The 13,159-nt window shown below is 39.6% G+C and overlaps 1 protein-coding gene across 2 annotated transcripts in view; it reads right to left on the bottom strand.

Moving 5' to 3' along the window:
* Positions 1 to 6,935, bottom strand: part of LOC109522328 (low-density lipoprotein receptor-related protein 1-like) — a 104,755-nt gene extending 97,820 nt beyond the window's left edge. Inside the window, exon 1 of one of the 2 annotated variants that reach the window (XM_019880783.1) lies at positions 6,349 to 6,935. In XM_019880783.1, the coding sequence (XP_019736342.1) occupies positions 6,349 to 6,445 (97 nt within the window). In that variant the 5' untranslated portion in view covers positions 6,446 to 6,935. The remainder of the gene's footprint in view (positions 1 to 6,348) is intronic. The other variant, XM_019880784.1, reaches the window with a different exon arrangement.
* Between the last annotated feature and the right edge of the window lie 6,224 nt (positions 6,936 to 13,159).

The raw sequence follows: 13,159 nt of genomic DNA on the forward strand, positions 1-13,159 counted from the left end.
CCTTGCCCAAAAAACCAAATTTCAAAAAATTTATGCTAAAGTTAGAAAAAAAAAAAAAAAAAAAAAAAAACTTTTTTAAAAAAAAAAAAAAAAAAAAAGCAACAAATCTAGCCACTTTTTGTGTTGTAATTAGAAACCTCTGGAGACTCCGAGTTCCTTCGGATTTCTTTCATTTAGCCATATACACTCCTTATTCCCTCCTATTTGTATAGAAAGCTATTAAAAGTTTCCATTCGTCCCCTTTAAGACCACAAACAAGTTGAGAACCAAGAGAATCTCCATTTGTTGGAAGGAGCCAAATAATGGATTTCATTTTGTCTCACTTGTCTCAAGACACAATTGGTCAAAAATCAGTTCCTCACAATTAACAACCAATCAAGCAATTATTCCAACTACGCCTGACTATGTAGTTGTTGTAGAACTGCATTGCCTCACACTGAAACGTGGTCCTGACATTTCGATGGCATGACTTAACTCCACAGGCAAAGTAACACAAACACATCTCACTGCGGTACTAGCGTGACACCGCCGCAAAATATGTGAAAACAATCCCCAACTTCAATGTTCCATTCCGACATATAATACGTAGAAGAAGAGGAAGAAGAAAAAAAAGAACAACATCAACAAAAACAACTTTTATCAGGGTTGTTGAATTGTATCATCCTGTCAGATGTGTCTGCTTCAATTTGCCTTCCAAGGACTGAATGTTCAACTCCAAATAGCAGCACTCTGCTTACAGCCACACACAATTGCCACTGAAAATATGGCAAGAGAAAATCCCAGCGAAGAGTCAAAAGGACGACAACGAATGAACGGGATGTGTGGGCTGGAGCTTAAAATAGAAAACTTTTTTATCTACTGGTGGAACCATTTAAATTGTCTATAAGGGGGAAGGATTCACCTCTTAACAATGAAGTAACAGGCGAGAGCACTGCCTGGAGATCGTTTTATACATTAATGGTCGGAGTAAATTAATGCAATTAGTAACCCAGGAGGACTAAGGAGCAACATTACAGATGCAGTACATCTACCGTTGTATATCTGTTCTTAATTGTCTTTCTGTCTGTCCTCGCACAAGCCTGGCTCTGTCCTGCATCTCCAAAAAAAAAATCACAAAACACACACTCGGAGATGGAGAATTCAATCATTTGTGAAAGTGATGAATGTCCAATTTTTGGACAAGGTCTGGTCATTCATTTGCACAGCATTTTGAAAATGTGGATGATTCAACAAAGTCTGCCGACTCAGTGTCCGAGAGTTGTGTGTCATTTGTACGGCGTTTTACAGCGTTTCCCAAATAACTAGCTTTGGACAATCAATATTAAAATGATCACAACCACGAAAAAAGGTCACAAAAGATGCCCACAATGTCTTTAATTCTTTGAATCATACTGTACATGGCACAATGTTCGCATTCTGTCAGGCTTTCCAAGTGGAACAGACATCTAGGCGGTGAAAGATGACAACAACGGGAGGTGAGTATGCTACAGGACCCATAAAGAAGAAAAATGCCCCCGCCGCCATTTGGGCGTATTTGGGTCCAGATGATAAAACAGAGCCTGACAACAAAGCAGAGGCCATTCGTCTTGGAAAGCTGCCACCTATAAAGCCAAGACATTACGCAGCTTCTGTGCTCCAATTCAAGAGCTGCATCAAAAGAAAATGAAGCTGAAGTACATTATACAGCACTCAGATGGCTTTTCTGATATTTTACCTTATTCAAATACATGAGATGGGTGAAAAATCAGGAACACCATTCAATGTGACAGTGCAATTCTGCATCACTTATATAACCATGTTGTTAAATGAATACTTGTCTGATAATGTGAATCCAAAACGAGCCTCTTTATCACTGTAAAAGCATAATATTCCCCGCTGATATTGAATCTTACTGCTATCTAATGAACTCACCAGTGAGTTTATATTGTATATCCATCCATTTGGCCATTTTCTAGACCACATATCCTCATTCGGGTTGCAGGCGAGCTGGAGCAGATCTCAAAAGACATTTCAACTGTTATTTCTTTCCATTTGGACGAACGACCATAAAGAGCTTCATCCATTTTGAATACGTCAATCAATACTTCTCACAGCGAATAAAAGGGCAAGACTGAGCTAGTTCTTTGGGAATATACTTAACTGTGGTCTTTTTTTTTTTTTTTTTTAAGAGATCAAAGTTCATTTTAGGAGAGGCCAGCTGTCAGTAAGCTAAAGAGATCAACACTCCCATTATTCACCTAAATCAGAACCCCCCCACCCCCAAAGAGATACACCTAATCTCATAACAAAAACGTAACCGGTATTATTAAACTCAATTGCTATCCTAAATCCATTAGCTCTCCTTTAAACTTGGAGTCCATGTTTTCCCCACTTGAAACAAGTCAGTTAAGCTAACAAATGGCTTGTAGCGGTACGCACTCTTGCGAAGAAATCGATTTACAACGTTTTCCATTAAGTACAACCGCGCTGAACCGCTTTAATGAAGTATGTATAAAATATGTATGCGTGGAGGTACGATGAATGCTGGTGTAATGTAGCATTTTACAGTGATAAAAAAATATTACATCCATGGCTTACAAGAAACATGAAGCAACACTGGGGACAGCTTTAATCTCAAGATTAAACTGTGAAGAATTTGATGATACATCACAGCCTGAAAGTATCAGCGTAATAATGTGGCTGGATTTCAATGAGCTTTGCTTGTTATTTTTCCTCAGAAAATCCACTGACCAAAGTACCGGATTATATACCGCCAGGCAATGCAAAGCAGCTACTTTGCAGCGTTGCATGAGCTATCTAACTGCAGAACAAGCTGAAATATGCACAGCTCATAATCTATTTTCCACATGTACTTTCAATTTGAGTGAGCAAGACTAAGCTGCCAAATGCACTCCGTTTGCTATATTGCTTTGACTTGTCTGGAAACGGCCAAATGTGAACCTTTTGGCCACGTGGTAGCATCGTGATGTTGGCCTCACCCTGCTGATCCTCTAACTAAATATTACAACTGAGGCCACGTGGTGGAGATGAATATTAGCTTCCTTAGCAAGGAACACGGATATTAAAGTGGAAAAAGAAAGAGCAAATGTAAATAAAATAATACTTTTTGCTGTGTAAAATAACATAAGCAAGTAGACAAAACTTGGAGGGTGTTTTTGCAATGGTATTGTTTTGTACAGTGAAGCAATGTGAATTCCTCCATTAGGGCCTTTTTCACTAAGCCCCCAATTAGCAGAGTTTTCGGAACAATCTGAGACTGTTCGCCGAGGTCTCCTCGGCGAAACAAAGAGCAGTTTAGACCCAATTAAACCAAGGGCTTGCTGGTGACCTGGGGCCTGGCTACCGTACTAAGAGTCTTTGGCGGTCCGGCACATGGCAAAACAACTCTTTGCAAGTCAGAAATGGTATTTATTTATTTATTTGTAATTCCACGAATAAATCCTCTGGAACAGATTTGTCATGTTTGGGGAAAAAGTTAAAGTGACAATGCTTTAAAAGGGGCTAGTATTAAGCTGATGTGAAATAATGAATCAACACAATGGAACATTTCACAATGCTGTCTTTCAAAAAAAAAAAAAAAAAAAAAACTCTCAGCATTTTAGTCACGGTGACCTTAAACAAACCGCAATGATTATTCAAGCTGACAACCAACCACACAAGGATGACTCATCAAATAAGAGGGATGACACTAAACACCAAAAATATGAATCCACCGCACATAGCCATGTGATAATAACTTAGTGAATTCATCATTAATAATTCAAATTGTTGTGCGGAATGATTGCTGATTGTTAAAGAACGTTAAAGACTACTCAATCCATCACAGATATGTTTGAAATAATTTTGCTATCTTACTTAGCTATATGAGAGGAAAAAAATGTTCTTTTTTGTAGTCAGTTTTGACAAAACAATCCAATCGTGCATAACTCACCATGTAATACGACTCATTCAAAAAATAAACAAGATAAGTGAGAAAAAGAGAGGGCTGAAGCTGCGTGGTAGAGTAAAAATGTTAGCACCATTGCAAGGGAAGTTAGCAACTCAGTATCAGTGCAACTTTGGCAACTTTTACGTTTTTATTTTTTGGGGCCACAGGTTTGACTGTCTTTCTATCTGCTCTCGTTATTACAAATTCAATGTTAAAACAGTTGCTTTTAAACATATTCATCTTGCCATAAACATTCACCATTGGTTGGTAGGTTTTTTTTTTCAAAAAATGAATTTCAAAATGATATTTAAAGCATTTTGACATTAGGCACATTGTCCTGTAGAACTGCTATTAAAAAAAAGAAACAGATGAACAAATCATTTATTTTCCCTATAGTCAAAGAAGTATTGCCAATACTTTAAAAAATGGGATTGCTGAGCTTGTCGCAGACTTGTTGGTGGATGCAGGCTACATACACGCAAGATGGTAATCAAGCTCGATTTTGTCAAGTGCAACAACATGACTTCAAAGGTTTTTGGCTGGACGATGAATCCCATAAACTCCAGCTTTTCATTTAAAACAGACAAACCTTCAAAGAACTCGAGAATTTTATGATATATCACACGCAAATGCACATCTGCTTTCGAAGAGCTTTGTATTTATTAAAAGGTTGAATGAAGAGGTAGCTGCATGTTAAAAACAATAAACTCCCCTTTCCAACTGAACAGAATCGAACAAATCGACCGTTTCCTCCGCTACCACACTGAGGTGTGCGTGAGTAGGATTGGGACCCTTTAATGGTTTCCAGAGGTTTTTCCAGACTGTGAAGGTGTGCAAGGTCAGTTGTGGGAAGAAGGGAGGGTTGTGTTCTAGCCTGAAGATGACAACACAAAAGTTATAATGGTTCCAATGTAAAGTCGATTATTTGGCCTCCTAAAAATCTCAGTGGACGAGACATTGCTCAAACTATTTCAAACCAGCATATGCGACCGGTGTGAAAAAAAGATGGCATTCCATAAATTCACCATATGGAAAGGCTAATCCAGAAACCTAAATCTGGTTGACATCGGTGGTTGTCAAATGTTTTGGGTCGAGGCCAGGATAGAAATGTTTCCAAGGGCCCCCTCAAGTCCACCCCTCAAAACAAAACCACAACTTCATTTTCTTAATATTATGCTTATTCACTTTTGCGGATTAGTGGTTTAGAGACTGGATGGATGCAAGAATGAAACATGCCTTTTGTTTAAAAAAAAAATCACTTTAAAAAATCCTGCAGGGTTAGAGAGGGTGGCAGTAATGCACCAAAAGTATTTGATAACTTCTGAAAAAGAAGAAGAAGAAGAAGAAGAAGAACTAGTCGTCATACCAACTAATGTTTAACGTATTGCTCGTTTGGCAGATGGCTTCCGCCATAACAGGAAATTCCTATTTACAGCACCAAAAGGGGCTATAACCAACCAGGATTCTACCTTAGGCCACAATGTGATGCAGGATTCCAGTTAAGGTATGCAATTTCAAACTAATAAGAAAAACTATTCCAAAGTTAGAAGCAGAAATTTCAAATGGAGAAATTTTAAATGCGTTACTCGTTCATTGCCATCAACAAAATTAGGGAACGGACATTAATATTACAAGTCGTGCCTGAGTATAAGTCATGGGACCAGCCAAGATATAAAAAAAAAAAAGAGTGTGATTGATTGTCTGAAAAACCTTAAATTGGGCCAAGAGTGTGAAAAGCGTTTCATCGGGCCAATCTAAGGCAGGAAGGAGTAATTCATTTAGCATGTTTATTTTATTAGTCAATCAATGCTCATATGTAAGTGTGCACCTGTTTTCAACGGGCTGACAATTCATCATAAATTAATTTGCGGATCCCCAAGGGTCCGGGGACCCCAGTTTGAGAACCACTGGTATCTGTCCATAAAAACCCACGCTACAACTATGAACTAGGCGAACCAGTCTTAATAAAAAGAAGGTAGAAAGGAGTCATTGAAAGAAATATCCTTCACAGCAACGTTTCAAGAAGGTTCATCCAAAACAGGGCCCTCAGATTGCTCAAAACTTTGAGGCAAAAGAATTTATTGCAAACTATGTTTCCCCCCACTTTGAGACCAAAGCTTTCAAGACATGCCATCAGTCACTGGCATTAAAAATGTACACATGTGGTGCGTTAAGTGCTACCTAAAAGCAAAGAGCTCCTGGGGCCTGTGCCATCATTTTCTCAATGAATGTCAGTGTGACTGTGCCTCCTCTCGCAGAAGAAGGCTGACTGTGACACTGCAATATTCACATGTGGGCCAAACAAAAGACCCATTTTAATTGTTGCATGAACCTGGGGCAAGCAGTCGAGCACAAAGAGTAAAAAAAAAAAACAAAAACAAAGCAGCAGGTGAAATGCAATGCATTTCAAGACCGCTTACCATCAACAGCCCTGGATGGTGAGACGACTTCGGAGCTGTGCAACATTCCCAAGACGAGCAATCCTGCTGCCAGCACGTTGGCCGCCGCGCGCAACATTGTTGTGGTCTATCCGGAGAGAATATTAGTCATCAATCGCCCCTTGGAGCTGTCACGCTGGTTGGTTGCAGACAAGCGAGAAGATGCTCCTCGCCGGGCATCCACCGCCGCTGCGAGAGAAACGGCGCGTTGGGTGTCAAGGCTCAAGGCTTCCGGCTCGGTCTTCTCCCAGCCAGCCCGGGCTGCCTCGGGGCTCCCCGGATGCATGGACTGCCCGGCCAACCTTTCGAAGGCTAGCGGGCGCAGCTAGCCTGGCTTTTGAGCTCGAACTGGAGCCGCTGATCGTGCAACTCGTCCAGGCGTGCGTGGTGGTGGGGGGGAAGGTTGTGCTCTTAGTTCCGGCGGAGGAGGCGAGTGGAGTGCATGAAGAGTAGAAGGGTGAGCTCACTTACCCAGTCGCCTCTGGCCACAGATTGACGAGCTGGAGGTTCCAAGCGCAGTCAACCAGCGGTCTGATGAGTGACGTCGGCTGGCCCTCCTTCTCCTCCTCCTCCTCCTCCTCCTCTTCTTCTTTCACCTCCACCTCCTTCTTCTCCTCCTCCTTCTCCTTCTCCCTCTCCTACCCCCCAACTCGCCACCTGTTTAATAAATCTCCGTGTTTTGTTCAAAGTGTATATTGCTTGTTATCGTAGAGGAGGAAGCTTTACGGTAAATTTCCGGAAAGTTCCCGGTAATTTTCCATGGGGAGTTAAACTAGGTAATTTTGGAAAGGTATCATATTCAAATTTACATATGACGATATAAATGTAAACGACGACATATGTTAAGTAATAAAATTAAAATGTCAACATATTTACTTGTAGGCAAAGGTTTCTCGACAGATGTTGTTGAGCAATCCATCGTTGAATAACAAAAACATGAATGTTGAGTTTATATTTCTCATCACTCCCCTCCACGCAAGTCCATTGAAAACATTTTGAACTCCTCATCCAGCAAATTAGTAGATCAGTTCATCCATATAATCAGAAACTCCTTGAGTAATTTGATTAATCAAATTGAATTTACTTCCCCCAAGTTCCGAACTAAGAGCCAAATATTAAATTTAGTAAGTGATGCCCATTATTGACAATTAATTTTCATAAATTCCTGTTAAATTTCCAACTTTGGAAATTCCCAGAATTTTGCAACCTGTGGCCCAAAATTCTTCATATTTATTATCATTATCATAATAATTATGTAGTAGTAGGAGTAGTAGTAGTATTTACACTTTTATCCTTCCTTTTTCAACTCATTTCTACCAGTGTCGAAATGTTCTGTGAATTTATTCAAATGATAACAATTACTTAATCATTTTTACATTTTCAAAAAAGTCACAAAGAACAAGAGGTAGGACTCGATATGTTTTTTACTTCTTCCTACTTCCTTTGAACATGTAAATTGTGCTGAATGATGACTTGTTTTTCCTGGTCAATTTTTTTTTTATTAGTTAGTATTGACTTTAAATAAGTAGTCATCACATTATCATGGTGATGATGATGGCGATGATGATGATGATGATGGTGATGACGATGATGATGATGACGATGATGATGATGATGATGATGATTAAGGAGTCTCCTGGCTTGCATCTCTCATTGCAGTGTTTTACTTTGCGAACCTTTACTGCGTGAATGAACATGCTGTAATTTAGATCGGAAAAATTTCACGGCACATCACCAAACTAAAATGTCCAACATACATAGACTGTAGGAACCTCACAAATGTACCTCCTCTGTGTAAAATCTGGGCCTTTTTAGTTGAACACAACGCTATTATTCTGTTGTTTGTATGGATGTCATAAGCAGGTTAAGCGTAACGTCTGCTAGCTCCAGGGAAGAGCATTTAATTGATCTCCTGGTCATTATACATGGCATAGACTGATGAGCAAAGATGCATTATTTGTAGGGGGGAAAAGATAATTTACTGACGAATTCAGTCTAAGATGATCACTGACTGCACATTTTAGGAATCACTGGTCTAGTGGTCCTTTATTTCACACTCCTGAAGTACTTATGTGAGGTATGTAGCGTGAAAACAGTGTTCTGTTTGCTATGTATTGTCCTCAGTGATGATGCAGGACCTTCTGATGACCCCGATTTTAGGGGATATTCGAGAGATGTGCCATACGGTTTTATCACATGCCAGAGAGACTTCCATCCCATTTCCCACTGTGCCTCTGTAAAAGTTTCTCGCAAAAAGTTAATTACCAAAAAGAATTGTGATTTATGTATATTAGCTATCTATCTATTAAAAAAGCGCGTAACTTTGAAAGAGTGTTGACACAATAGCTTATTAGTAGTTATTTAATATTGGTACAGGCTAAAAGTGCCCGTCGGCGCAAAATCAGTGAGAAGCTTTCCAACAGTGACACCTACAGGTTTTACAATGCCAATGATGAGAGGAACAAAGGGTTCTTTCTTTGTGTGAGCGGGGTGAAGAGGAATGGTTATTACTGTAACTCACCACCAAAATGACTGTGACTTTTTGGTCTCCAGCCCAGCACTTTACCGTGGGCAGTAATTCTATCACACAAAGAGAAATGACTACCTCATGCGGACATTTTCACTTTCTCGTCACATTCTTGACTTTTTTTTTATGGACTGGCTTGCTTATTTTAGCACTTTCATTGGCGTTTGCATATGTGGTCATGCCAGATGTTTTTGCCCAGTCTGACAGTACTCAAACAGAAATGCAGTGGTCGAGACAGGAAAGCTACATTTACACTTTGTAAAATGGGAAAATACTGATGAAATAAATTTAATCTTAGAATAAGGGAATCTGTACTGTGGGTTCTCTTTAAGACTGCCTTTATTTTATTGATCTGATCTCAATAATGTTTCATTGTATTGAGTATACTGCCGCATACCTCACTCACCAAATGCTGATTTCAAGTTGAATGAGGCCAATCATAAAAAAAAAAAAAAAAGTTTATATCCTTTTATTTCAACTACAGTATCCAGTTACGACGCTTTTTACAAGTATTTCTTTGTTTGAACCTGAGCCACGGCAGTCAATATTTTAAAGGGTTTATTACAATTCACCAGCAGATGGAAGCAAAACCCAAGCCGTACTCAATAAGAACAGTCGAACGTCAACAAAAAGGTGTCAAGCAGCTATTGGCAGTGTTTTTGTTGCTGAAAATGTAAAACCATTTGGTATGCACATCCAAATAGAAGTCGAAAGCCCTCTATTTGCCATCAGGCCACTTCGAAAAGTCTTGAAATTATTTTTGCAGAGGCAAAATACAAATCAAGTGGATGGTAACAGAAGAAAAAAAAGCACCAAATGTAAATCCAGAATACAAAAACATATTTTTATATCTATAATGAAGAATGTGAATGTAAAAATGGGATATTTACAACAATGAACAAAACACTGGGAATACCTAAGAAGAGCCAAGATAGATTAGTCACCTAAAATGCCTCCAATGTGATGGCAACACTTTCTTTGGACTGATGAAAGAGGAAAGTATGGTGGATAAAAAGAACAGCACATGTGCCAAAGCATCCTCTTATGTGTCAAACATTGTGGACAGCATGCAAAAACCCTCCCATTTACTGGAATCAGATTCTTAGGACAGATGGAAACCATTCATAGTCATCAAAAAAAAAAAAACTTCACCTTTGCTATTGAGGAATTGAACGGCATGTATAAAATGGTCAAATGGAAACAATTACATTCCTGAATATATATTTTTGGTCACAAAATACATTACAGTACACTGTGATATTGCTTATTCGTGTCCCATTTGTGTCTCTTTCAAGGATGAACTACAGACACAAAGAAGGGTGAGACCAGCATACCCAGCCACTAACTTTATATGGTAGGATTGGACAAGATAAAGTGGATTGTTAAGAATCCTGTCAAGCGTGTGGAATTAATTGTTGATTAATCATGTAATGAACCAGTTGACGATTAATGAGGTGTACTGCCTAGCCGAGACAAGATTCGCACCATTTGTTTTCTGTTTAAAGACGTACAACAGTTTGTGAGTTACATGAAGTTTTAGGAACATGAACGGAAATTTCCACTGTGGCACAACTCCCCTGACCAGCATTATTTTGCTCGAAGTGGCAATAGCATGGAGAGAGAAGTTCAGAACAACAAGAGCGAGTATCCCATCACAGTGGCAGTATTTTTTTTTTGGGGGGGTGTGAAAAAAAATCTGAATCAAATAATTGATCCAAAAAATGCAGAAAAATTCACATCCCTACTTAAATGCGCCTTCTTATTCATTTTTGAGCTGATTTATCTTTCATGAGTAGCTGCAGTGTATTGATTTGTGCCTCTGCAGCATCATGTTGTAACATGATACTTTTATCAGAGGGGAATAGCTCGGCGCCCTTTTCCGCATCTCATACAGATACTGCAGTCCACCCCCCGCCCTCGCTAAAAAAAAAAAAAGAACAGTTTGTTACACAGACCAACATACAGAATGACTGAATTATGTTTTTTCAGAGATAACTTAAAGCAGCATTTGTATTAGAATAAACAACACTGTTACTATTCACTTAGCAGAAGTGTGAATTGACTGGGTAAAGCCATGTCATATACTACTGACTGACATCCAAAACACAGAGGTACGATATTCCCATTGGGAAATCATAGGCGGGGAAAAGTGGTCATGTTGAATTGTGTAGTATTGGTAGCCTACTCTACTGGGCCACTTGTCCAGGATGAGAAAGCGAAAACACGATTTGTCTGGTTTATGTCATGACTGGGGCAAGTATTTCATCTGTCATTCTCTCATCCATGATGCACCTCCACCCCCTTTGCTGCTGCGGTGATAGAAGCCAGGAACATGCAAAAGATCACGAAACATGTTGTTTCGCCCCTCGCAGCTTTACTGTCAACCTCGATGGTGTTTAAGAAAAGCTCATTCACAGGAAAAGACTCTGACAGTTACTTTGTCCACCCCCCTCCCCCACAATGCCCCCACACTAACTAACTGGAGCCAGCATATCCACAAGTGCGCCTGCTGTACGCAAGCACATGCATAAATCTCTAAACGGCCTCATGATTTGGAGCAACACAATCGCTCATGTTCTACACTCTCCCTTTCTCCCGCCCTTCCCCGCTCCTCCCCTGCTTTGCCTCCAAGCCAGATGGATTATCTCATCAATCAAAGTTCCTGGAATCACATCCTGTGTGTGCGCGCGTCCCACCGACGCAGTTACTCTCTCATGCACCGCAGCCATTTTGTAAGGAATGCACACTAACTCTGGAAAAGAACTTTTTTTTTTTTTTTTTTATGGCAACTGACTTGATCCTTCCTCTTTCTTCCTTCCGTGAAGGGAGGGGGGGGGGGACTCACACAGGAATCCACTAATCTTACACCAGCACGAAAGTCTGCACTTTGACTAGACTGCAATTTGAATGTTAACGGCAGGAATGGCTCAGATTGAAAAATAATCAGGAAAAGAAAGGAATCAAGGTAGTTTGGAAAAAAGGAGGTGGAGCCAATACAGTAAAACCTCAAAAGGCTGTAATGTAACGCCAAACAAATTTTTCCTTCGACTTTTTGTCAACGCTTGTACAATACAATACATCGTTATTTATATAGCGCTTTCACAACAGCTGCAGCTGAAACAAAGCGCTTCACAGAACAGTTAACAGGGACCATCCTCCGCAAGGCTTTTCCAGCAAAGGGGATTGTGAGAAACAAAAGAAAAGAATATTCAGTACATTTTCCCACATTTGTTTTGGAGATTTCGTTATGTTCAAATGAAAACTTTAGGGCCATAATTCCCAAAGGCATGTTTGGTTCAAACGCAACACCATTCATCACCAAATGAACACCATACCAACACTAAAGACTGGTAGTGGCAGCATCATTCTTTCAGGCCGTATTTTTTTCAGATGAAACAGAGGCCGTTGACACCGAGGAGGCGATTATGAGAAATAATTGAATAAATAATAACATCCGGAAAACCCGACTAGAACGTCTGACCAGTATTTGGCATTAATCAGAGGCTTTTTAAAAATAGTGTCAGTTGTTTGCTGCTGACTCACATTTCCATTAGTTTGAATGTAATTGGTGAATTTTGAACAAAGCCACACTCCAATTATAAGAGGGCGTGCACACTTATGCAACTACATTATCTCAGGTGTTTATTTTTCCCTCCCCTCTCAAAAGATTTTTATTTTCCATTTGCGTTAAACAGGTTATTGTTTACACTCATGGTGGAAAAGATTTGAAATGACTATCGGTCTCATTTTTCCATATTAAAAAAACCCAGCATTTGAACAGGAAGGTGTTTTTTTAAGTTTAAAACATTTGCTTTACACCTACCGTAGCTTCTTTTTTCAACATACTCATTAACTGTGGTTAACATAATTTTATACTTGTATGACTGTTAAAAATGTTGAGAAATGTTACTCAAAACAGTCTGTAATGTTTATTGTGTTTTGTCATGGTGATAGCTTGACCTTGGAAGTCATTAAACATATCTCCATTATGAGGATTATTTCAAAGGCGATGGCATTCAACTCCACTGCGTCCTTCATGCAGAAGCCAAAGCTAGAAATAATTTTTATCGGAGAGCGTTTTGACTAGTGTGTATGCGGTTGAAGGAAAAGTAGCCATTGTTAGCCTCTCGACATCTTCTTTCAGGATTGGCTTATGCTTCTGGTGGGGTTGGAAAGTCAAATTTGTACTTTGTCTTAATGAGACAAGAATAGCTGCGTCGGAAATGTCACCATTGCAGTTTGGAGATTTTGAGCCTGCCCACCCCC

The sequence above is a fragment of the Hippocampus comes genome, unplaced genomic scaffold (genome assembly GCF_001891065.2).
Source record: "Hippocampus comes isolate QL1 unplaced genomic scaffold, H_comes_QL1_v1.1 scaffold68, whole genome shotgun sequence".
Classification (NCBI taxonomy): Eukaryota; Metazoa; Chordata; class Actinopteri; order Syngnathiformes; family Syngnathidae; genus Hippocampus; species Hippocampus comes.